The sequence below is a fragment of the Palaemon carinicauda genome, chromosome 11 (genome assembly GCF_036898095.1).
Source record: "Palaemon carinicauda isolate YSFRI2023 chromosome 11, ASM3689809v2, whole genome shotgun sequence".
Classification (NCBI taxonomy): Eukaryota; Metazoa; Arthropoda; class Malacostraca; order Decapoda; family Palaemonidae; genus Palaemon; species Palaemon carinicauda.
The window spans coordinates 112945668-112971877 of record NC_090735.1 but is presented as its reverse complement, the minus strand read 5'-3'; the positions used below and the strand labels follow the sequence as shown (position 1 = coordinate 112971877).

At 40.1% G+C, this 26210-nt stretch overlaps 1 protein-coding gene across 1 annotated transcript in view; it reads left to right on the top strand.

Moving 5' to 3' along the window:
* The window catches only part of LOC137650123 (protein maelstrom homolog), a 418726-nt gene that overhangs the window by 79551 nt on the left and 312965 nt on the right, over window positions 1-26210 (top strand). The window contains exon 4 of the mRNA XM_068383256.1: window positions 17005-17144. Within this exon, the coding sequence (XP_068239357.1) occupies window positions 17005-17144 (140 nt within the window). The remainder of the gene's footprint in view (window positions 1-17004; window positions 17145-26210) is intronic.

Below are 26210 nucleotides of genomic sequence, written 5' to 3'. Positions count from 1 at the left end.
TCACCCATTCAAGGTGGATTCAGAAAAATGCACTCAACGACTGATGTGCTGATACGACTTGAGTCCTCCATTTGTGAAACCTTTGCTTCCAAACAGCACCATGTGACAGTCTTTTTTTGATTTTGAAAAGGCACATGATACCACATGGAAATATGGTTTACAGTACTTGAAAAAATCCATGAGTTTGGATTAAGAGGAGAACTACCACTATTTATTCAGTCATTTCTTTCACATGGAGTTTTCCAAGTGAGAATTGGGGAAACTCTATCAAAAAGTAAATGCCAGGAAGGAGAAGTTCCTCAGGGTAGTGTGCTGAGTGTAACCCTTTTTGCACTAGCAATTAATCGGATATCCTCAGTCATTCCCCGGGATGTTCTCGCAACATTATTTGTGGATGATCTCTCCATATCATTTGCTGCAGGTAGAATGGCAATGGTTGAGATAAAAGTACAATTCTCTATTGATAAAATTATCCAGTGGGGCGTCAAGTTCTCGACAAGTAAAACTACAATTGTCCATTTCTGTCGTATCCGGGGAGTACATCCAGACCCGGATATATACATCAAAGGTCAACAGATCCCATGTGCTCGTGAAGCTAAATTTTTAGGGCTGGTATTTGATTGTAGGTTTACATGGGTTTCTCACTTAAAAGCATTTAAAGCTAAATGTCTTGAGGCTCTTGAATATTTTTGAAAGTATTGTCCCATACATGATGGGGGGCAGACCGCAATACTATTTTAAAATTATAAGGCCTTGATTTTTTCCAAAATTATTATTATTATTATTACTAGCCAAGCTACAACCCTAGTTGGAAAAGCAAGATGCTATAAGCCCAAGGGCTCCAACAGGGAAAAAATAGCCCAGTGAGGAAAGGAAATAAGGAAATACATAAATGATGTAAATAAATTAACAATAAATCATTCTAAAAACAGTTATGGATACGAAATATACTCCTCAGCCACCCCAAGCCAGTTAAAAATTTTAGATTCCATACATCATACTGGTATTAGATTGTCCACAGGAGCGTTTAGAACCTCGCCTATCACAAGTCTCTTTGTTGATGCTGGGGAGTTGCCATAGACCTTTACCGAATGTCCTCTATTATTCAGTATTGGTTTAGATTGCAAAGACTCCCTAATTCTTTCCTTTCAGACTGCAAGCCTTGTAAGGCATTAGACATACTTTGAGTTGCACCAAAAATCTCCTCAACCTTTTGGGTTTCAAGTGAAACAATTGTTAAACAATCTGGATATAATTAGAATTAAGGTGCTTCCATTGAAGGTATCATCAACACCTCCATGGAAATTACTGACGTATCTTTTTGTAAATACTTTTCTGGGGCGACCTGTGACGGCCGGTGAAAGAAGTCCTTTACACTTTTCTAATATAAATCTTCCAAATATACTAGAGAAAGATAAAAGCATGGAATGCAGAGGTTACTACCCTCGCGCGATCACCTTGTGGGTGTCGTGTATACAACAGGGGCATGTGAAAACCACTATTCACAGGCTGTCTTCCATTTAGATAATCCCTTCATCAAAGGGAAGGGCCGTGACAGGCCCTAGAGAACACAGTTGGACTACCCCACCGACACCTACCACTCGCGCCCTCCAGGACATCCTTCTGTTTTGGACTTGCCCGGTAAGTCGTAAATTGTTTTGCTCGGTGTTTTCGCAAGTGATTGTCGTTAATTCAACATGACTGACGCTGCTACTTCACCTTTACCAATGTTAAGTACCATAGTTTGTTTTGACAGTTTATTTCAGTACCGGGCAATTTGTTCTTTTTCCAGTAATGTGGATTTTAGTTTGGGAAGCGGTTGGCCTGCCTCGGTATCGGCAGCCATTTTGGTTTTGTTCGCTAAGGTAGTTTTTCAAGTTAATATTGCCCATCTGGTACTCTGTCATCTAGGTTATATCACTTACGTTTTATGACCAATTTTATTATCATTATTTATTATTGTTTTTACTATGGTAATTATTTGCTAGCAAGTCCAATTTGGACCAACGAAGAATATCGATCTGGTCTTTGTTATAGTTATGTACACGCCTCAGGAAGGTGCTCGTTTTAGACTATATCTTTATATTTATTTGTTACGTTGTCGTTATTCTTTTTATCATTATTCTTATCATATTATTGTGTGATTTTGGTTCTTTATTATGTAACCATGAGAGCATGAGCATAGAGTGCTCGTTTTCTGTTACTACAGTTACGAGTTACCCTTTCTCTCGTTTTCTTTATAAAGCTCGAGTAGGGGAGTTTGATTTCCCGTTTTCCGTTTTATACGATCACGAGTTATTCCTGCCTCCTCTTCTTCTCTGAGTTGATGATATTCACGTTTTATTGATGTGGTTACTGTTAATATAGCTAGCATTATTAATAGGTTCCGTTAGTGTATGAGTCATTATTTTGGGATCACTTTATGCCGACACCCGTAGCTCCGCCTTGAGTTATATTCCGCTATAATTGATACTCATTGGGTGAGAACTAGTCAGATATTTGGAGTGCAACGGTGAAATCCGGCACTCAGACTCCGGCTTTGGCCTTGTGCACACGAACCTTTGTCATGATTAATCACAATTACATTATTACGGTCCTTTTTTCATCAAATCTCCGGCTTCACTGGAGATAACACAGACGTTCAGCATTGAGGTTAATATTATCTTACCGCTGAGGTTCACGATTTCACGATGACGGTCCTTTGTCGTCGGATCTCCGGTACAAACAGAGATCAATCAGACGATCAGAACCGGAGTTAAAATTTTTTTACCGATGAGGTTTATAGTTACATGTTACGTGGTTACTGGTTGTTAATATATTAAATTGTTAGCTAACATATTACTCGCACATGATTAAATTTATTTGTTTCTGTTGATTCATCTGTTCACTGACCAGAGTCTCAAGGAACATCCAGACTTATGTCTTCTTTCTTTTACAGAAAGTCCGCGGCGCTGCCAAGGGCTGCTCCGCTGCCTTTACTGATCCCCTGGGCCATGATCTATGCCGGTCCCATACACATTGCGCCATATCCTTCTCTCGGGAACAGGGACAAGCCCCCTACATGGTATGGTTCCCGGAGTCATGGACGCTCTGCTACGAACTGTCATCCCTACTCCTGAGCGAGGATGTAAGTTGGTTCTAGTTTGTTCCTGTTAATATCCTTTGCGATGAATTAATTGGTATTTATATATTTACATCGATTATTGCTTCATCATTAATCCCCTCACCTCTTTCAGGCTGATGATGAATCTCTCCGGGAGACAAGAGCTACTCTCCGTCCGTGGGTGTCAGGTTTTGGGAGGAATGCACCGTCAGGCGCACCCTATCTCCTTGATGGAGACATGGTTTCTCGCCTATTCCCGGGCTCTACTACTGCAGCAGTTCCACCCGAGACAGCGGCCCCGTTAATTGAGGCGGTTAGAGCAACCATTCCAACGGAGGAAGAAGTTTTATTGATGGAGGACGCGTCCTTTCTAGATTTGGACGACGAACCCATGGATGAGCAGGTAGGTGGTGATGAGTTGGTTGACCCCCTTTCATCCCTCACTTCTTCCTCTACTGCTTCCTTTCACGGCTTCTCCTCGGGATCCCTCCGTTCCTGTACGACCCAAGGTGAAGCTACTACGTATCTTTAAGCCTTCAGCTTTGCCATTATCAGTGTCACCGGTCCCGGGACCCTCAAAGTATCCTGATGTTCATATTACTTTACCTAAAACCGTGACTACTAAAAAGACGAAGTCCACTAAGTCCAGGGCTTCGTCAGCGGATCGGGCTCGGGAGCCCGCCTTATCCGCCGCCATGGTCAGGGATATTGTGATAGAGCAGATACAACAGCGTCTACAACAACATTCTAGGGCAAACCAAGGAGCTATGACGGAGCTCAAAGATATGGTGGTGAATCTGATCCGTTCAGGAACTCAGATGCCTCCTCCTTCAGCCCCAGACGCATCGAAGTTATCCCCCTTCGATAAAAACAACCCTTGGAGGTTTGCCTTACATGCTCCATATATAGATGGTGCCATAACTCTGGAGGGCATAGGCACCCGCCCTCTAGAGGACCTAGAATTTTACCCTCCGGGACTAGAATTCCCATTCAACGGCTTCATCCGATTGAAAGAACACGCCTTGTTTAGGTTAGACAAGGTACCGAAGGAAACAGTAATATTTCCTAAAGAGCAGGCCCAATCTCTCTGGGCCAGGACGTTGTCGGACTGGGGGTGCACTAATTCCAAGCTCACCCCACACAAAGGAGCCTACACCATATTTACAGCTTCTCCCGTTATTATCTTACCTATTACAGATAAAGTGGCAGGTCTTACTTTTCAAGCTATCAAAGAAGGTTCTGCCATGCCGGCTCTTAACGAGACGGACCCCACCTCCATGCTCATCCCGAGTACTGCTACTATCTGGGACGATGCCCCCTCTACTTTCACAGTAGGGAAGTCAGACCCAGACTGCGCCTCTAATCTGTTTTCCGAGAAGCTTCCCAAATTACCGGAAAATCTTCTCAAGACTGAGTTTGAGGCACGGAATAGGTTAGCTAGATGTCTCCACTCCATTACCTCCGTGGAGTCTCTAGCCTCGCTTTATCCGACTGAGACCTTGTTCCGGGTATTCACGAAGAACCTGTCTGTCCTTCCAAATCGACCTACACGAGTTTTGTTCGGCTCGGGTTAGTTGCAGGAAACACGCTCTATCTGAGGCCTCGATCAGACATGAACCGAACAGGCTGAAAGCTTCCCCCTGCTGGGGTAAGAACCTTTTTCCTCAGGAGGAGGTGAACAAGGTTCTACAAGACGCTGCGAGAGCAAACCAAAATTTGCAAGCGAGGTGGGGCCTCACTGCCAAAAGGAAGGTTGAAGCCCAAAAGCAAACCTTCTTCAAGAAGAAACAGAGATTTGCAAGGAGAAACAGAGATTTGCCCCTTACAAGACGAACCGAGGTCACTACCATCAATCGTCTGTTACCCACTCGTCATCACAGTCTCCCACTGCTTCGTCGACTCTACAATCGAATCCCCCTCAACAGGTGGTCTACCTCACTGCTCCCCCAGGTACACAACCCAACCCAGTTTGGATGCCATCACCCGCATACAACCTTAGCTACGAACCCTCAGGTCCCTTTCGTGGACACCAGAGAGGTAGCTACAGGGGTAGAGGACAGTTCCGTCAACGAGGCGGACCTAGGACAAGGGGTGCTCGAGGAGGGAAAGGACCTAGATTCACTCCCTCGCAATGGTATAGTCCCGGTAGGGGGTAGACTTTACCACTTTCGAGACCATTGGACCTTCAGTCCGTGGGCTCACAGCATAGTCTCCAAAGGTTAGGGGTGGAAATGGTCACAAGGTTCTCCTCCTCCACCAGTGGCCTTCTTCCAGCAACCCACTACCATACTGAGAGAGTACACCACAGAGTTACTCAAGAAAAAAGCAATCAAACAGGTTCGATCGCTGAAGTTCCAAGGCCGCCTGTTCACAGTTCCGAAGAAAGACTCGTCGGCATTGAGAGTGGTCCTGGACTTGTCAAAGCTAAATTCTTACATCCTCTGCGACAGGTTCCGGATTTTGTCTATCTCTCAGGTACGGACCTTACTTCCCCGTGGGGCCGTCACCACCTCTATCGATCTTACCGACGCCTATTATCACATACCAATAGCTTGAAACTTCTCTCCTTACCTAGGTTTCCGTCTAGGCAGGAAAGCCTTTGCGTTCAAAGTCATGCCCTTCGGCCTCAACATTCCACCCAGGATATTCACAAAACTGGGAGAGACAGTGTTAGAACAACTCAGGAACCAAGGGATTCAAATCGTTGCTTATCTGGACGATTGGCTCATTTGGGCCCGGTCGGCCCTGGAATGCAACAGAGCTCCGAAGAAAGTACTTCGTTTTCTCGCCAACCTGGGATTTTGGGTCAATCTCCAAAAATCCCGCCTACTACCATCAGACCACTTCGAATGGTTAGGCATTCAGTGGGACCTTTCAAAGCACAAGCTGTCTCTACCTCCCAAAAAGGTAAGAGAAATAGCTTCCAAGATCAAGAATTTTCTCAAACACAAACAGGTGTCCAGAAGAGCCTTAGAAAGAATCCTCGGCCTTCTTCAATTCGCTTCAGTAACAGATCGACTATTGAAAGCCAAACTCAAAGACATCAATCGAGTTTGGAGAAAGAGAGCTACAGTACCTTTAAGAGACAAGGTCTCGAAGATCCCCTCTGTCTGGAAAATGAGGCTACAGCCATGGTCCAAACCGAAGAACCTCTCCAAATCGGTTCCTCTTCAATTCCCACCTCCACAAGTGACAATTCATACAGACGCGTCTCTGAGTGGATGGGGGGGTTACTACGAACATCAGATGTTTCAGGGCTCTTGGTCACCCGCCATGAAACACTTCCATATCAATGTTCTTGAAGCCATGGCAGTGTTCTTGACCCTGAAGAGAGACTCTCCTCCGAGGTCGACCCACATCAGAGTAGTCTCAGACTGCACAGCCGTAGTATACTGCATCAACAGAGGAGGATCCAAGTCGCACAACCTGAATCAGATCCTGGTCACTATCTTCGCCTGGGCAACAGAAAAGAACTGGTTCCTGTCAGCAACTCACCTAGCGGAAGTCCAGAATGTGATAGCGGACTCACTATCCAGGACGAAACCACTGGAATCAGAATGGTCTCTAGACATAATTTCATTCCAGTGGATACTCAGACTGGTTCCAGGCCTCCAGGTAGATCTATTCGCAACTCAGATGAATCACAAACTTCCGTGTTATGTGACACCAAACATGGACCCTCAGGCTTATGCCATAGATGCATTAACCCTGGATTGGAACCATTGGAGAAAGATTTACCTATTTCCACCAGTGAATCTTCTAATGAAAGTATTGCACAAACTACGCTCCTTCCGGGGGCAGTGGCTTTAGTAGCCCCTCACTGGCCAAAGAGCAGTTGGTTTCCTCTCCTCCTCGAGTTGAAACTCCGACCCTTCCGGATTCCATTCCCCAAACTGACCCAAGTAATCCAAACACAGACTGTGTCAGATTCCTCAAGGATAGCCAAAACCCTAACTTTGTGGACTCATGAAGTTTGCAGCTCGTAAAGACACAAACATTGACCCGGAAAACGTTCTCTTCATTGAAGCGGACAAAAGGGACTCGACAATTCGTCAATATGATTCGGCCGTTAAGAAATTAGCAGATTTCCTAAAGAATTCAGACCATACTCGTATGACTCCGAATTTAGCCATCTCGTTCTTTAGGTTCCTATTTGACAAGGGCCTGGCAGCTAGCACTATAACCACCATCAAGTCAGCTTTGAAGAAGATCTTCCTTGTTGGGTTTAACATTAACCGGGCAGATTCCTATTTCTCATCTATTCCAAAAGCGTGTGCTAGGCTTCGACCTTTGGATCGGCCACAAAAAGTCTCTTGGTCTCTGAACGATGTCCTCAAACTTGCGTCAGACACAGACAATGAGTCCTGCTCTTATATCACTCTGCTTAGGAAGACTCTATTTCTAACGGCTATGGCCTCAGGTGCTAAAATCTCATAACTAGCAGCTCTCTCATGTAACCCGGAAAACATAGATTTCCTCCCTACAGGCGAAGTACTGCTTTCTCCAGACAGAGCTTTCCTAGCTAAAAATGAGGACCCGCAAAATAGGTGGTTCCCTTGAAAGATTATCTCTCTTCCCCAGGATCCTTCGCTGTGTCCAGTCACTACTCTCAGGGCCTTTTTAGCTAGATCTGCCACCCGCTCGTCTGGCCCCTTATTTATCAGGGAACAAGGGGGTACTATGACCATTCAAGGTATCAGACAACAAATCCTCTACTTCATTAAACATGCTAACCCGGAATAATTTCCCCATGCTCACGATATACGGTCAATAGCTACCTCCATCAATTACTTCCAGAACATGGACTTTGATGACCTTAAAAAATATACGGGTTGGAAATCTCCCATGGTTTTCAAACGCCACTATCTAAAGAACTTACAGGCCTTTAAATACCCTACGGTTGCAGCGGGGAGTCTTATCTCTCCCCATTAATCTCTGATTATTCCTTTATTCCATCTGTTCTCTCCTCCCTCCTACCCGCCACTCACACCACGTCGCCACTCTCCTGGGTGGTTCGTTAGCCCTAAGTTATTTACCATGTTTAATTGCTATGATTTAACTGTTATTGTATTTACCATTCCTTTAATGTTTAGATATGCTTAGACATGTAAGATTGATACCTTTTGCCACTGGACACTCAGATGATTCCTTGTCCTCATAATTATTTTAGCCTTACGTCCCCTATGTCCTTTGGCTAGTTTGTAATTTTATGTTTACTTACAGTATTATATTATTGGCTTACATGGTGTTTGTATTCTCCTTATTATGTTATTATTGTATTGGGCTTGAAAGCCATTCTCTGGTACATTTTCACCGGCCGTCACAGGTCGCCCCAGGAAAGGGATTTGGACGAAGGAAAAATCCATTTCTGGGAAGAGACCTGTGACGCCCGGTGAAACCCTTCCCGGTTGTTTTGTACGGACCCACCCCCTTTTTTTTTCCTTGCCAAGCCATATGCTCTTGCAGAAGGATGACCTGGAGGGCGCGCGTGGTAGGTGTCGGTGGGGTAGTCCAACTGTGTTCTCTAGGGCCTGTCACGGCCCTCCCCTTTGATGAAGGGATTATCTAAATGGAAGACAGCCTGCGAATAGTGGTTTTCACACGCCCCTGTTGTATACACGACACCCACAAGGTGATCGCGCGAGGGTAGTAACCTCTGCATTCCATGCTTTTATCTTTCTCTAGTATATTTGGAAGATTTATATTCGAAAAGTGTAAAGGACTTCTTTCACTGGGCGTCACAGGTCTCTTCCCAGAAATAGATTTTTCCTTCGTCAAAATCCCTTTATTGGTGTTAAGAAAAATATGACTGACCTAGAATCCAGGCCTCTTTTTATGGAACATGTTGCAGAACTTAGGGGATCGACTTTTATATATACTGATGGCTCCAAATCTGATGCTGGCGTTGGATTTGGATTACATAATAATGATTTTAATTGTGGAGGTGCACTTCCTCTAACAGCTTCCATATTTACTATCGAACTGTATGGCAAACTAACCGCTATTGAGAAAATAGCTTTGGAAAAGGAGGAGGATTTTACAATTTTTAGTGATGCAAGGAATGTTCTTCAAGTAAGTTTTTAATTCTAGTAACCCTCTAGTTTTGAAGATTTTAGAATGGCTTTTTATTATTGGACGGAGAGGTATAACAGTTCGATTTTGTTGGGTTCCAGCACATGTAGGTGTGTCTGGGAATGAGAAGGCAGAATTACTGGCAAAGAATACAGTATGGCATCTGAGTTTCTACCAAGGAGGTATCCCATTCCCTGTAATGATTTCCTACCTTACATCAAGAAATTGGTTTGTAATGAATGGCAACAGCACTGGGATAGTCAAGATGGCAATAAAATGAGGGAAGTAACAAATATCATATCACCTTGGAGGTATAACATGATATCCCGAAAATGTGAGACGACTTTCTGTCGTCTCCGTATTAGTCACACACGGTTGACACACGAGTTTCTGCTGAAGGGCCAACACCAACCGAGTTTTGGAGGACTGTTTAGTACCTTTAACAGTTAGGCATTTGTTGACCGAATGCCCTCATTATAATAACTTAAGAAATGTATATCTGTTTGAGGCTCGAGGTGAGAATGGCAGGTTCATCCGTGCCAAGATTCTTGGACATGATGACTCCTACTATGGGAGCGGCATTTTTAGATTTATTTCAGAAGCAGGTCTTCTGAAAACTATTTAACTATTATAATGACTTCTTAACTTCTTAACTTTTATGGTTTTAATTGAATTCTCTTTTATTTTTCATATATAATAAATGCTATCGGCGTCAATGACCTTAGATGTCAGAATGCCAGAAAACTTTTAATCAATCAATCCTTCTCAGTTTCCATAGTTTATCGATTCGAATATACCGGAGTTAAATACCATCCTATTTATCTCCGTCCATTCATATTTTTTTTTAGGTCTCTTTGTAGTGAGTTCCTATCTTCATCACAAGTAATTTTTCTAATTATTCTTGTGTCAGCGGTGAAAATTCTTACTACAGAGATTTTAACATTACAGTCTATGTCTGAGTTCATAATAACAAACAGCTGTGCAGCTAATACCGTACCCTGTGGCATGCCAGATATTACCTGATCTTCATCTGATTTCTTGTCATTTGGTACCACTATCTGTTTTCTGTTTTGCAGAAATTCTTTTACCCATTTTCCCACAATATTATGCTGTTTCATTTTTTTTCTCTTAATATATTATGGTCTACCTTGTCAAAGGCTTTTGTAAAATCTAGATAGATCACATCTGTGTCCTTTTCATTTATCATATTTTTGTATATGTTTTCATAGTGTGTTATGAAAACCGTGTTGACCTATATTAAATAAATTATTTTTAACCAAATGATTCATCATTTTTTTTTTTTAGTACCCTTTCATACACTTTCATAATATGTGATGTGAGACTAACAGGTCTATAATTGCTTGCCTCTAGTCTTGATCCACTTTTGAAAATAGGGGTTATATAAGCTAATTTATGTTTAACATATTTCTCGCTCATATCTACTTTTTGTCTTAGCAGTATTGCAAGCGGCTTCGCGATAGTGTGTGCAGTTTTTTTTAACAAAATCGCTGGAACTCCATCTGGTTCCTCCGCTGATCTATTTTTAATTTCGCTTATAGCCTTGACAATATCTGCTTCATTAATATCTGTATCTGTTTGATATTCAACATTTTCTTCTCTCTTTTGTTTCATTATTCTCATTCGCAATTCTTGGTGTGAACTCACTCTTATATTTTTATGCTAATATGTTGCATATTTCCTTTTTTTTTATTCGTTAACCGTCCTTCAATTCTTAGAGGGCCTATTTCTAATCTCCCTTTATTCATCTTTTTTGCACAGGAGTAAAGTACTTTGGGTGTTTTTTTTCTTGATTTTTTGAAGTGTCCTTTCTTCTAAGTCCCTTTTTCATTTTCTTTCGATTGTATAATTTTTTATTCTGCATTTTCTGTCTTACTTTTTATTTCCATCATTTTCCATACATATTTTCTTTTGCAAGATTTTTCTTCCACTCTAATTTTCTGAAATAAGATCCTTCTGTCTCTTGGTATGCATGTCTGATGTTTTTTTTTTTTTTTTTTCAGTATATATTTTTCACTAATTTTCTCCAGTATTTTGTATAGTATATCTGCATTTACCTGTATATTATCACTTACGAATACATTTTTCAATTCTTTCTTCAATTCTTCATTTATTTCTGACCAATTTATATTCTTACTATGAAAATTATGTTTTCCATATCCTTCCCATCGTTTGATGCTTTGATTATCTCTGTGATCACTTGCTTTGGAGTGGACTATTAATTCTATGACATTGTGGTCTGAAATTCCCGTTTTATTCACTATTATTTCTTTAACATAATTTACCTCATTCACAAATACTAAATCTAGGATATTTTCCTTTCTTGTTGGATTGTGGTTTATTTGTTGCACATTATGTTTTAATAGCATATCTTGAAGCTTTTCACATTGCCTCTTATCTTCTGCGCTATTACTCTCTTTTTTATTCATATATATACAACCACTTTCTTCTATCCATTCTTTCCAATCCACGAAAGGAAAGTTAAAATCTCTGGATAAGAGTATATTCCAGTCTTTATGGTTTCTACATATATCATCTATTTTTTTTTCTATTATGTCAAACTCCTAATTATTTGGGGGTCTGTAAACTACAATGTTCACTAGTTTTTCAAATTCAAATTCTACCGCAATCAATTCACATTCTGTGTTGCTGTATTTATCACACTTTTCCTTGATTTATGTCTCTTCCATATATTGCGGTTCCTCCTTGATTCCTATTTGTTCTGTCTGATCTATATGTTTGGAAACCTTTTATCTGGTCATCACTGCCAGTCTCGGGAATACCATGTTTCACTTATATTTGATATATCTATTTTTTTCAATTTTGGTTAGTTCTTCTAAGAACTCTATTTTCCTTATAAAGTTGCTCGTGACTAAACCCTGTGCATTCATCACTATTATGGTTTGTGTTTCATCCCCATTATTTAATATTGGTAATAATATGGATTCTCCCATGCTTCCTTCCTGTTCTGATATGATGTTCTTTTCTTCATTTCCTGGAATTCTGCCATTAAAAATGCCAAATTTTCTATTATATTTGCTCTTTCACCTTCATATTTATTTTTGTGTATACACTTGCAATTATCCCCATATCTGGACCAACCCCTGGCATTATAGATGCATTCTTTGTAGGTGGGCTGTAATTGTGCATATTTGAGTTGAAGGGCATCATATCTTGGGGCCTTTTGTGTTTAGCGCGGTATATACTTGGCTTGTTTTTTTTTTGTTTTTGTTTGTTTCATATTTGCTTTCATTTTTCTTTTCAGTTTGCCGAGTTTCCTGACTTTCATTCATGGTTGCAGGATGCATATATCGACAGTTTTTGTTGAATTTGCATCCTTTTCCATCTTTCAGGTTTTTGCATATTTTTCGATGGAGATCTCTGCATTTGTCTCCTTATCCGTCTAAATACGTACATTTACCACGTATATCATAATTATGGCATGTCTTTGGATGCTTGTAGTAGAATACTTTGCCAAATCTGCAATTCCTTCTTCAGTGAATTTCAGACTATATCTTTCTTTTTCTTTTTTTTTTTCTTGTTCTTGCTCTTCCCTAAAAGTATGTAGGTCTGGGTAGTGTCTCTTGAGTCTATTATTTGTTTCCATCTGATAACTTATTTCTTTGTATGTATTTGGATGGCATCATAAGTTGTATCAATGATTTCCTCTGCATGCTTACACATATCCTGTTCATTTTTCTCTTCTTCTTCAACTATTTGCAGATTCAGTCTCGACTTAATTATATTTTCTATCCTGACTAAGCATGTTGAGCAGAATACCTCTTGTGTCTATTTTTTATTTTTTGTTGCACTTCAGCGCAGGTAGGATGTTTGACATGCATCGCATATCCTGATAAGCTGTTGTGAATTAACAATGGAATGCCACATCTTACATGTATTGGACCATTTTGGCATTCTTTTTCCCAATGCATCACTCGGCATATTCACCATATTGGACTTCTTATTGTTCTTTGATGGAATATGTTGATTGATGTAAACTTACTTCTCAACTAGTCTGAAAGTTTGACTATTTAATGATATTTGATAAAGGGGCTTAGCCTTTTATACTCGTTTCAGTTGAGTTATTCGACCCCTTTGTTGATGCAGATTGCCTGGCCCTAATGGCTAGGCATGGACTCTTGCTTACTTGCAGCCCGTAGTATTTTTCATTTTCACGTTAAGGCAAGTATAGTAGTAGTAGTATGATACCTTGGGGATGGAAGAAGGTAAGCTCCTCTCCTTGTAGGGATTACTAATGATTACTTTCACTTAGGAATTTTCTACTACAGATGAGTGAAAACAAAGTTAAGTGTAACAAAGTTGGGTGTAGAAATCTTACAAACCTAAAATGGTGACACACCTACTGCCATTATCATAGCCCCTGTTGTGCTTCTTGAGGCAGGGCTTAACACCTTGTAAACTTTCTTATTTTAATGCAATGGGTTTGTTCATTTTGTGGAGAATACGGATCCATTAGCTGCAGGCCTGAGGCTTTTTTTCCTTTCTATGTGAGTGGAAGGTTTTGCAGAGATCTCTGGATCCTCAGAGTATTTGCTCATTAAGGAACTTGGAGATTTATTTCCAACAGTATTAGATTTGGCAGCATACCTACTTAAATAGAAAATTATCACAGTTTGACAATAGAAGAAAACATTTTTGGTAAACCTCACAAACAGAATTGCATCCTATCCTCAAGTGTGCATGGTTTGGTGTAGACTTTTAACAATTGTTCCTTTTCTTAAACCAGATGGCTCGCTCATGATCCAAAGGAAATGGCTCCAGATGAGTGTAGAGCCATCAGTTGCATTGCTTGACATTACTTAAAGGTCTTTACAGCAGCCTTTCACCCACTATTGCTCTCACTTTATAGCCTTCTATCTGTGTTCCCACCTCCCCTCTTCCTTCTTGCTGTCCAGCCTCTTAACTTGTCCTTCATATTGCAAGTGCAGTTTGTTCCCCATTACACATGGGTGCTGAATGGCCACCTAAGCCAAAGTACGGGATCTTCTAGCCCATTTCCGTACATACAAGTGAAAGTAGGCATAGCTATGAGAATCTCAATATGCCTCATTTCTGTTTCCTGAAGTTGAACAGACTTTATCATAGTGGTCCCAAGAAATTAATAAATTCTAGATCTTGATGCCTATTGAACTTGGGTCTCGAGTGCTATTTTTCCTTTAGCTTTTACAAAGACAGCAGAGTTATAAGTTCCTTGTTTTCAGTTATTTTACACATAGCAAAGAAAGGTCCTTTTTGCACAAATAGGGATACTTCTTGATAAGAAAATTTCTGTATACAAAAAATTCATGATACGAAACTAGATGCGAAGATTTTATTGCCTCATATTATGACTAAAATTTCATGATACAAAACGTGATTTACCCAGCCGCCGAGAATAATTTTAAAATTCGTGCGCCACCAAACTACGAACTCGCCACCATTTTCCTTCTCTTACATTGTATATCTCCCTACCTTGATGCTAGTTACCGCCGTAAGGTCCTGCTGTATTTTATATCTTTACGTACATTTTTAAGCTAGAAAACACAATTAACAGTACTGTATGTGTGTGTGTACAGGATGTACGTTCGCACAATGCTACCACGCATATCAAAATATTAGCGATGTATTTTTCTTTCATTTTGGTAAATAAATAACTGATCGTAACATTTTCCCTTATAATGTCAGGATTATTTATTTACTTTTAATTTTTATCTAAGTACATTTTTTAAAAGAAAAAACAATGAATAGAACTGTATTGTATGTACGAACACACAAAGCTATTATGCCTATCAAACACATTAGCCTTATATCTTTCTTTCATTTCGGTAAATAAATAACAGATCGTAACATTTTAATGCCATAATTGATTATTTGTAATTAATTTTATATTGCGCATTTAGAAAAAAAAAAAAGAACTATTGTATGTACGAACACACAATGGTACTACGCATATCGAAACAATAGGATATATTTTTATCTCATTTCGGTCAATAAATAACCACTAAAAACAAACTATTTACTGAACAATTAAAGTTTATTCATTCTACAAAGTAAGTTCACGTACATATTAACATCAAGAAATCTTGTTACAATTAAAAAGCCTAGATATACAGGTTTTAAAAAAAAGGTACTTTAGGTTATTTATTGACGTATCGCCAATTAATATTGTCTCACTGAACAAAATAGTTATTGTTGAAAATATGCACGAGTTGAAGAAAACGGGTTGTTTATGCATGGCAGAAAATGTACCTGTATAGTAAGAGTTAGTTGTACAGTATTATATTGTATGTATTGTATTATTTTCCATTTATTATTACCTCCTTAATGTTTGTGTTTGTGTGTGTTTGTAAACAGCTTCATAGCCACAATTTTAATTGTTGAGTAGTGAAACTTGCTGTGATTAACTGTTATGTAAAAAGCTGGAAATGATTAAATTTTGGAAGGTCACGGTGAAGCTAAATGTCCAATTCACGTAATCAGTCATAAGTTTGGAGATCATTGTCATACACTTCAAACTTGGTTCATATTCGAGTGTATAAAAATCCACGCCAAGTAATACATATAAAGGTCCAACGTCAAGCTAAAGATCAAATGCCAGTCATCAACCATTCGACTACAATTTTAATTGTAAAGCAATGAAACTTGTAGGATTTCAAAGGTTTTAAACTTGTGTAAAGAGGTGGAAATTAGTAGATTTTGTAAGGTTAAGGTCACAGTCAAGCAAAATGTCCAATTCACGTAATCAGTCATAATTTTGGATACTGTTCTCACAGACTTCAATCTTGGTTCATATTTGAGTGTATGAAAATCTTCGCCAATTAATACATGTCAAAGTCGAAGGTCAAGCAAGAGTCCAAGGTCAAAGTCAAGCGAAAGGTCAAATTCAGGTCTTCTACCATACGGCCACAATTTTAATCGTTAAATAATAAAACTTGCGGGGATTTTGAACCTATGTGAAGAGCTGTTGATTTTAAGGTAGAGTAAGGTCAAGCAAAAGGTCAAATACTGGTCATCAATCATATGGCCACAATTTTAATTGTAAAGCAATGAAACTTAGTGATTTTAAACTTATATAAAGAGCTGGATATGATTAATTGATTCTAGGAAAGGTATGTTGGTTTCGAGAAATAAGCTGCCATGGCCAAGGTCTGCACTCTCGGAGTGTTTTTCTAGTTGTATTATGTTTTAATAACCATTTCATTTACAGGTTTTAACAGTTAGGCGAGATATATTGAGTGACTCAAATGTATTTGGCTGTATTTCATCATGCTTATAGCTTTATTATAAAATTTAATGTGGTGTGTTTATAGGGCTTTGAACAAATTTGGATGATTTACATGTAAAACGTGACTCATACGAAAAAATCATGATACATAGCCACTATGGAGCCAATTAATTTTGTATATATAGGCATTACTGTAATGGCGAACTCCCTTATTATCTAAAATAGTTACCTGTTCCCTAGTTTGCAGTTTGGCATTTTCAAGGGCCTTTGTTCTCTGGTTTTCTTTTTATAGAATTTTCAGCGTCATACAGAAATCTCTAGATACAGGTCTTGAATCTTATATGATTGATCTTGGTTTTGTGTTTTTTTTTTTTTTTAATATTAATCATGATGCTCTTAGTTTTTAAACTGGAACAGGTGGGAATTTTGTGCTTATGTAGATAGTTATTGTATTTATGAATGGTACCATTAAATTCGTGATAATTTTCTTAAGTGCTTTTTTTTAACATAAAATATATATCTTGTCAAATATTGATTTTAGAAACATTTTGGTAGTTTTAATTATTGCATCTGTATTCTTTTCCAGCAAACATACCAGCATGTTATGCCTATACAGCCAGAGAAGAATCTGCAAGAACACATTGTTTGCTACCTGACAATATGGGGATGACTGATGATACTGATACAGAGGAGGTTTTACATGAATTAGTGCAGTTTTTATTAAAGGTATGGCATAAGTGTTGAAATAACTGAAAAGAAAATTTTGTTGGTGATGGAAGTGGAAGTTACAATTAGTTGAGAAACATTTTGAGTAAAGGCTGCAGTAGAATATAACCTTTTATACAGAATTTATAATTGTTCCCATAATAACAAACCTGGAGTTATTCATTTTGATTATCTTACGGCAAAGCTGGAAGGTAGCCCTTAGACTTGAAGTGCGAGGTGGCAACCCTGCCAAACTGCTTGAACGGGGAGGCTTGGGGTTACCTAGCCACCTCTTTATATATTCTCACAGCTGTGAAGTACGCCAGATTTTCATTTGGCTCTATAGATGTGGACATGCCTCTCTTCTTCCGAGGCTGTCATCGGAGATCTTTGCTTTTTCATTTCAGGTGTGCGTGATTTTTTCGGATCGGCTTCATGCGGATCTGTCCTGGGCGTGAGGGTGCTGAGTGCGGTACCTTCATGTCATCGCTGGATACCAACCCGCACACTCTGTGTCCTTCGTGTAGAGGTCATCGTTGTGAGCAGGGTTTCCCCTGCGCAGAGTACAGGGAGTGGCCTGCCTCCGAATGGGAGAAATTTGGGCAGGAAAAGTAGACAGGGCAATTGCCTGCATTTGCCCCTCCAACGGCCTCCTGCTAACAACAACCCTACCTGCCATCCTGGAACATCGTCATCCTGTAACCTTCAACTGTATGTTTCTTCCCACAGGAACCCGTCAGTTGCAGTGATGATCTTCCTGAGACCAGCGTTCCTCCCACTATTAGCACAAAAGAACAAGCCTCTCCATCTTCTCGCCCTCTTGATGAGAGAATGCCTTGATGAAGTCATTGAGCTTCAGCACGGCATTTCATTCCCGTGCTGAAACTTGGTGACGGGCAAGAAGGCTCTCGAACTTGGGGAAATTGCTCCCCCAGTTCGAATCTAAATTTCTCTCTTTTACCTTTTTCTTTTTCTCAATACAGTGAACCCTCGCTACTTCGCGGTTCGACCATCGCGGATTCACCACTTCGCGGGGTTTTCCCATAACCCATATATATATACATATCGCGGATTTTCCGGAAAATTCGAAAATACCGCGAAATCTGAAGACAACCAAATACGATATTTTGTTACCTGTAATTCCATTAAATTAGTAATATCTGCTCTTACTGATTGTTCATTGCATTACATATGATATATAATTCAGCACAGAAAGAAATAAAACACGAAAAGAGAATGTGATCATACGATAATTCAGTACGTAGTAAAATTAAATCGAACATGAAACGCAAATCAGATGCAGTCATACCATATTAGAATGGTGTGTACTGTAATGGATGTGCTTCTTTTCCATGAATCTTTTGTGTGTATACGTACGTAGTACAGTACTGCATCCAATAATATTCTTTGTTGCAAAAATCACAATTCGAATACTGTAAGCGTACGAGAGAGAGAGAGAGAGAGAGAGAGAGAGAGAGAGAGAGAGAGAGAGAGAGAGAGGCGTAAAATAGCGTACGTAAATTTTTATTATTATTGTTATTATTATTATTATTGTTGTTGTTGTTAATAAAATTATTATTGTTATTATTATTAATCATTATTATTATTATTATTACTGTACAGTATTATTATCATTATTTATTATTATTACGGTATTGTACTTAATCTACGTACGTTCAGTGTGCGCGGGACATCTTCTATGAGTAACCAACGCACCATAGTACTGTATAAGACGGGTTGTGATTGGTTCAAGCGCTGATAGATGACGAATCAAAACTCAAGTTTTGTTATCTAGCCTGTGATTGGTGTTTTGCCCGCATCTTCTACCCGCAGCATCAAAGTTCTCGCGGGGCTGCATCGTTCACTTTCTCTTTCCGCGTATTGCTGAGTAGACGTTCTTAAGTTTGTGAAGTTTAATCTGTGCTGTGTGCGACTGTTTTAAGTTGAACTTTTTGTTGAACTTTCTGTTACAATGCCTCCCAAGGGTTCTGCTTCTAGTAAGGCTGGTAGTGAGCCTAAACGCCACCGAAGGATGATGACGATAGCTGAGAAGGTTACGCTTTTCGACATGTTAAAAGATGGTAGAAGTTACGCGGCCGCCGGCCGCCATTTTGGCATCAACGAATCCACCGTTCGCTACATCAAGAAGGACGAGGCGAACATTAGAAAGACTGCTGCAATCACCTTTAGCAGATCAGCGAAGCGAGTCGTTACAACGCGTAATAAAACGATCGTACGCATGGAAGGTGCTTTAGCTGTGTGGATTGCCGACTGTCGGAAGAAGAACATAGCGTTGGATACGAACACCATCCGAACAAAGGCTTTGAGCTTGTATGAGAATTTTGCGGCAAAGGAACCTCATGACGACGATGGCGACCATGCTGAAGAAGATGATGATGTAGATGATCCTCAACCAGGGACCTCCACTGATTCCCAGCGTCAGAAACAACGTTTTTCCGCCAGCAAAGGATGGTTCGCGAAGTTTCAGAAACGCTTCGCCCTGAAAAGCGTTTCCCTGCATGGGGAGTCTGCTTCCGCTGACACTGCCGCTGCTGAAACTTACGTGAACCAGACTTTCAAGAACATTATCGCTGAAGGTGGATACAAGCCGGAACAAGTGTTTAATATGGATGAAACCGGCTTGTTTTGGAAGAGAATGCCGTCGCGAACTTTCCTGTTCAAAGAGGAAGCCAAAGCCTCTGGCTTTAAGGCATTCAAGGATCGCGTTACCCTCGTGATGTGTGGCAATGCTGCTGGATTTTTGTTAAAGCCGGGGCTTATTTATAAGTCGAAAAATCCTCGCGCTTTGAAAAATAAAAATAAGAATCTCCTTCCCGTGTACTGGATGCATAATCAAAAAGCATGGATTACGAAGATGCTGACCTCCAACTGGTTCCACCAGTGTTTCATCCCGCAAGTCCATGAATATCTCTTAGAGAAGGACTTGCCATTCAAGATCCTTCTCCTTATGGATAACGCTGGTGGACACGCAACTGACCTGTCGCGTGAGGGCGTTCAGGTTGAGTTCCTGCCACCCAACACCACGTCATTAATTCAACCGATGGACCAGGGGGTTATCAGGGCGTTCAAGGCCCTCTACACAAAGAATACCTTGGCGGACCTCGTTGCGTGTGTGGATGCTGCCCAAGATGACGAGGATGAAGATTTCAACTTGAAGGCGTACTGACGGCAGTACACCATAGCCACGTGCCAGCAGAATATTCAAAAGGCACTTCAAGAGATGAAACCTGCAACCGTGAATGCGAGCTGGAAGAAGTTGTGGCCCGAGATTGTTTACGACGACAAGGGATTTACTCCGTCGGAAATCCAACACTCTGCAATACGGAAATCTGTGCAGTTGGCTGCCATAATTGGGGGTGACGGGTTTGGCGACATGACGACTGAAGACGTCGACGAGTTGTTGGACTGCCATTCCCAGCCCCTAACTGACGCAGACCTCGAAGACCTGACGAAATCGGCAAGTGAGGAAGAGAGTGAGGGTGCCCAGGAAGAGACCCAAGAAAATGTCGAAGAAACGGGCTTAACATTAGAACGGCTTGCCAAGTTCTGCAACCATATGAAGGAGGCGAAAGAAATGTTACAAGAGTGGGACGAGGATATGGTTCGCTCGATGCAATTCTCAAATAAGGTCGATGACATCATGACTCCCTACAGGATGCTCTTGGATCGAAAAAAGAAGCAGCGGCAACAACTTCCGATCACAATGTTCTTCCAGCCTCGCAAAAAAGAGCCAGTTCCTCCTGCTAGTACGCCTTCGGAAGAAATTGAAGAAGTTGAAGAGGTGTCCCAGGAAAAGGCACCTCCGTCTGAAGAGACGTAAAATACTATCATTGACTGCACAGTAGAACACATCATCAGCTTCATCATCATCATTTCTACTGTGCAGCAAATTCATCGCCATCGTCATTAAAGTTTTTCTTGAACTTCTTTCGTGGTGAGTACAGTAACAATCTTTATTTTTTATTTTTAACCTGTTTTATAGTTTAGTAATGTACGTACTGTATGCATTAAGTTAAAGGGAAGGTTTTAAAAGTCTACATGTTGTAACCTATCATATTTTTTTTGTTTAAAATTTACATTCGTACGTAAAACAATCTCTCTCTCTCTCTCTCTCTCTCTCTCTCTCTCTCTCTCTCTCTCTCTCTCTCTCTCTCTCTCTCTCTCTCTCTCTCTCATTGTTTTCCTGCTTTGCTACGTACAAGTACTGTATAATTTATATTTGTAAGGTAACATATTTTGTAAATGCTTTTACTGTAAATACTGTATGTACTGTATCATTATTTATCACTATCATCATGCGCGTTAAATGCCTTGTTTGTTCTGAGCGTGGTTGTTTACTGAGCGTACACGCCGTCGTTTCAGGCGGCGTCATAAAGAAAAAGATTTCATTTGGAAGTCCTAAGAAAAATACGTAAACTAAAACATTGGTAATAAAAAAATCAACATACAGTACTGTATAATCAATATAATCGATGCAAAAACTAACCTATATATGTGTACTGTACACTAAATGAGTTTGTTTCTTCATTATGATCAGAGATGAACGTAAACAAAACATTGGTTGCCATTTTTTATCGTGCTTTTTAGGTGTTTAGGAAACGCATGATATAAAATCGCCTTTAATATTTGTGCCTGTTTTAGTTTAGGGTGCTGTAGTACATGCATTAAGTGTTCTGTACATTAAAGGGTGGTTTGTTAACAGTACTACGTATAAGGGAAGGTTTTAAAAGTCCGAATATACATGTTAAATAAATAGGTAAATATGCTGTCACTACTTCGCGGATTTTCACCTATCGCGCCCGCGTCTGGAACCTATCTACCGCGATAAACGAGGGTTCACTGTATTACTTCGACCTTATCCTAATTTCACAAACTTTCTTTAGTCTTGCTTTCCAAACTCTATGAGAAAAATTTCCCTCATTAGGCTATATGTGTGTATATATGTACATATATATTTATTATTTTTTTTTTTTTCCTTTTCTCCTATGGCTTGGATGTTTTTACATCCATTATAGCCCCTGCGGGGATGTTCATACATCCTTTATTGCTGCCTGCTTTGATGAGTGGGAGGAGGTATCACAGTTGGGAGGTGTTTGCATTCAAAGCTATATGTGAGAGTATTGGATGATTTCAGCCATCCCGAAGATGGTTTGGACCTTTTTGGCGGAACTATTCTCAAGTGTTGGGTCTTCGGAATCCAGGGGGATCCAATGCTTGGGGTAGGACTCTCGGCTTTTGGCCGGAAGCCCGTCATTATAGATATGGGGAGGATGATTCCATAATTTCTTGGTCTCAGTCCTAACAGGCGGGTTCAGCTTACACCTGTGCCTCTATATCTGTTTTAATGCTATCCTTCGGGTAGGGTATGGAGTGGACCATCTGGGAAGTATACTCTCATTGTGCCGATAGTGGAGAGTGCAAATTTTCTTTCTGACGTGTGATGGCCTAACATTCTCGAGCAGGTACATCAAACTAACTCTTTTCTCTCTCTTTAGTATTATGGATTCTTTAAGGAACGAACCCCCATCCCCTGGATACGCTGACTCTCCCCCGGCACTGTTGACGACCTCTGCTAATGTGATAAGGGATAGCTCTGTTGATGACCTCGGAACGGGAAAGGACCATTCTACTGATATTTCTAAATCGAGTAATTTGGGTAACACGAGGAAACTTCGAATCCTCCATGTTACACAAATTTCAATAAAAACAAATTATGATGATCTATGTAAAGCATTTGAATGCTATGGATGCATAAAAGAAATAAGGATGAAACTTGAAGCTGAAACTTGGGATTCATGGATATCTTATAGTAGTTATGACGAAGCATTTAGTGCAATAAGTAATTTGAATAATATTAAAATTAATAACTTGAATGTCGCGGCTGCTCTCTGCGATAAGGTACCAAAAGATTTAGATGTGTACAGGCTTTGGAAAAAGACGCAGATTTAGTCATGCCCTCCCAGAGAAATCCAAAACCACCGATGTGGCTTATAGCTGAATCAAAGGGGGTTACAGGGAATTATTTTAAAATATGCAAATTGATTCAGAAAAAAGTAGGAACTATTGCACCAGGCGATATATCTCGTTTTGGAAAAAATAGTTTCCTTATCCATGCCAAATCCAGTACACAGTCGGTAATATTGTCCAATATGAAAATAAGTAATGATGACATTAAGTTAGATGTCAAACCCCACCTAAATTTTAGCTACGGAAGGGGCGTAGTTTTTAACAGAGATCTATATGATTTTACAGAGGAGGAGATACTGGCCATGTGTCCATTAAATGTTTGAAAAGTTCATAAAGTCCCAGGTACATCAATGATAATCCTTACGTTCCAGGATGCTGATGTACCTTTTCATATTATTATCGAGAACGAAAGGATTAAAGTACTGTAAGACCCTTCAAGCAGAAGCCATTGCAATGCTTTAATAGTTTTAAATTTGGGCACCCGTCCAAAGTTTGCAAAAATGAGAAGATGTGTGGTATTTGCTCCAAATCTTACCATGGAGAGTGTGCACTTGGAGCCAGGTGTTTAAATTGCAGCTCGAATCACAATCCACAGACAAGATTTGCAAGCTATATAAGTTGGAGGAAGCTGCCCTCAACAAATCAAACTTAGAACACATAAGTGGGACCCATGCCAAAAGACTATTAAATAAATCAAATACATATGCTAAGGCATTAAAATCAAACCAACCTAGCACTGCCAATAGCTCAAAAACAAGTATACTATCTGACAAAATGTCAAATAACGAGGTAACCATATCACCTCGAGAGGCTTTACCACGGTGTATTAGCACTAGGTCATTGCCCATTGCTGTACAGCCTTCAGCCGCCATTACAAAAAGTAATACAAACCTCTCTCAGGCCATGCCCTTGCCTGATCTGATGGAGGTTCCACTTAAGACTAACTTAACTGATGCACCTGTTGTGGGAAAGGTGCAAAAACCTCGAATCCCACCATCTATTAATCGCAAAAGAGAGAGACCTCCATCTCTCTCTCCACCATCCATTAGAAACGTTAAGGTTATGACATCAAATAAATTTGATGTTTTGTCTGTTGATGTTTCTAATGAACCAGAAGATGGACTGAATAAATCAGAAATTCAAGTTGAGGTCCACCATCCACCTCAACAAATAGATAAAAAGAATACAAAGAAAAACACCAACTTTAAACCCAACATAACAAGACCACCTCTGAAGAAACCTACTGGTAATAATGTTAAATTAAAAACTGCTAATGGGAAGACCTCATCCAAGATGTCTTCCAGAAATAATCCATAGTTTTCTCCTCCATTTTGCAATGGAATTGTCAGGGTTTGAGGGCGAAATATGAAGAACTCAGGCTCCTAATTCATGAGCATTCCCCCATAATTGTATGTCTACAGGAAAGTATGCTTGATTCTAACACTCCTAGTCCTCGAGAGTATGTTAGCTATAAAACACCATATAATCAACAAGCAGGGAGCCATGGCGGAAGTCTCAGGTACATTCGTCGAGATGTTCCCCAAATACCTATGTCTATACGTACAACCCTGCAGGCAGCTGTTGTACAAATTGATATAGGGAGGAAATATACAATATGCTCTCTGTACTTACCTCCAAATGATAATATTTTATATGATGATTTAGCAGAGGTCATTCAACAACTCCCTCAACCTTTTCTCTTACTGGGAGATATGAATGGTAGACATCCTTTATGGGGTGATGTTTTGGCCAACACAAGGGGCAATATTATCTCGTCAATTGTGGAGAATGAGGATGTGGGACTCCTTAATACAGGAGAGCCCACACACTTCCATGTTCAGACAGGTTCTTTGTCATGTATTGACCTTTCAATTGCAAGCTCTAACTGCCTTCTTGATTTTGATTGGAGGACATTAGATGATTGGCATACTAGTGATCATGCACCAATCATTATAAACACCAACAAGGGTCCGCCTTTGCAAAGATCGCCACGTTGGAATCTAGACAAGGCAGACTGGGTTAAATTTTTCGAGCTAAGTGAAATCGAAGGGAGAGCAGAAGTTTGAAAGTGTTGATGATGCCATAGACTTACTGAATGGAACTCTTCATACAGCAGGAATCAATTCAATTCCCAAAACAACAGGGTTATTCAAACGACGACCAGTCCCGTGGTGGTCTTCAGAACTAACTGCACTCCACAGAGCCACAAGAAGATCTCTTTAACACGATTGCGTAGACGCAGAACTGATGAGAATTTAACTATGTACAAGAAATGTAGAGCACAGTTCCGTCGTGCCATGAAAGAAGCAAGGCGCCAGTCATGGATGTCTTTTGTTTCCTCCATTAACAGTAGAACACCACCATCTTCAGTGTGGAGGAAAGTCAAAATGATAGCTGGCAAATTCACCCCCAACCCACCACCAGTGTTGAAGGTGAAGGGCCAGTATGTAACTGAAGCAAATGAAGTTAGCAATGCCCTGGCTAATCATTTTTCAAATGTATCCAGCAAGTGTGAAGGAGCCCCTGGTCACCAGTGTTGAATGTGGGCCATAAGCCCCTCAGTTTGAGGCATAGCCTCCTCAATTTTCTCGTAAAACTCAAAAATAAACTCCGGGAGAAAGGAAACGACCTTTCCGTTTTCTCTTTATTTCCTCTCTCTCTCTACTACAGATTCAAACCAGAGCTTGGGGGAGCACGCAGGTCCCATGGTTCCTTTTTGTAGAAAACTTCACATAAAAAAAATAGATAACATTGTAATACAGACAAGACAAATCCATTTAACCAGCAAATTCTAAATTTCTTACTTTTATTCTCGTTAAAGCTTCCCCAAAGGTAAAAAAAAAATACAAATATGTGACGAAAACGGGAGAGGGGAAGTCCCGGCTCCCATCCACTCGGGAAATTAATACAGTTTTCACAATATAATCACAATTCACATGGATTACTCTCTATAATTGTAATGACCCAATCATAATAACATATCAACCTTTCAAATAAACATATTTTTCAATAAATCAACTATTTCGATAATGTCAACAAACCTGGGTGCGTTCTCATTGGACAAACACTACACTTACCAGCGTAAACGAACGTTGGGTG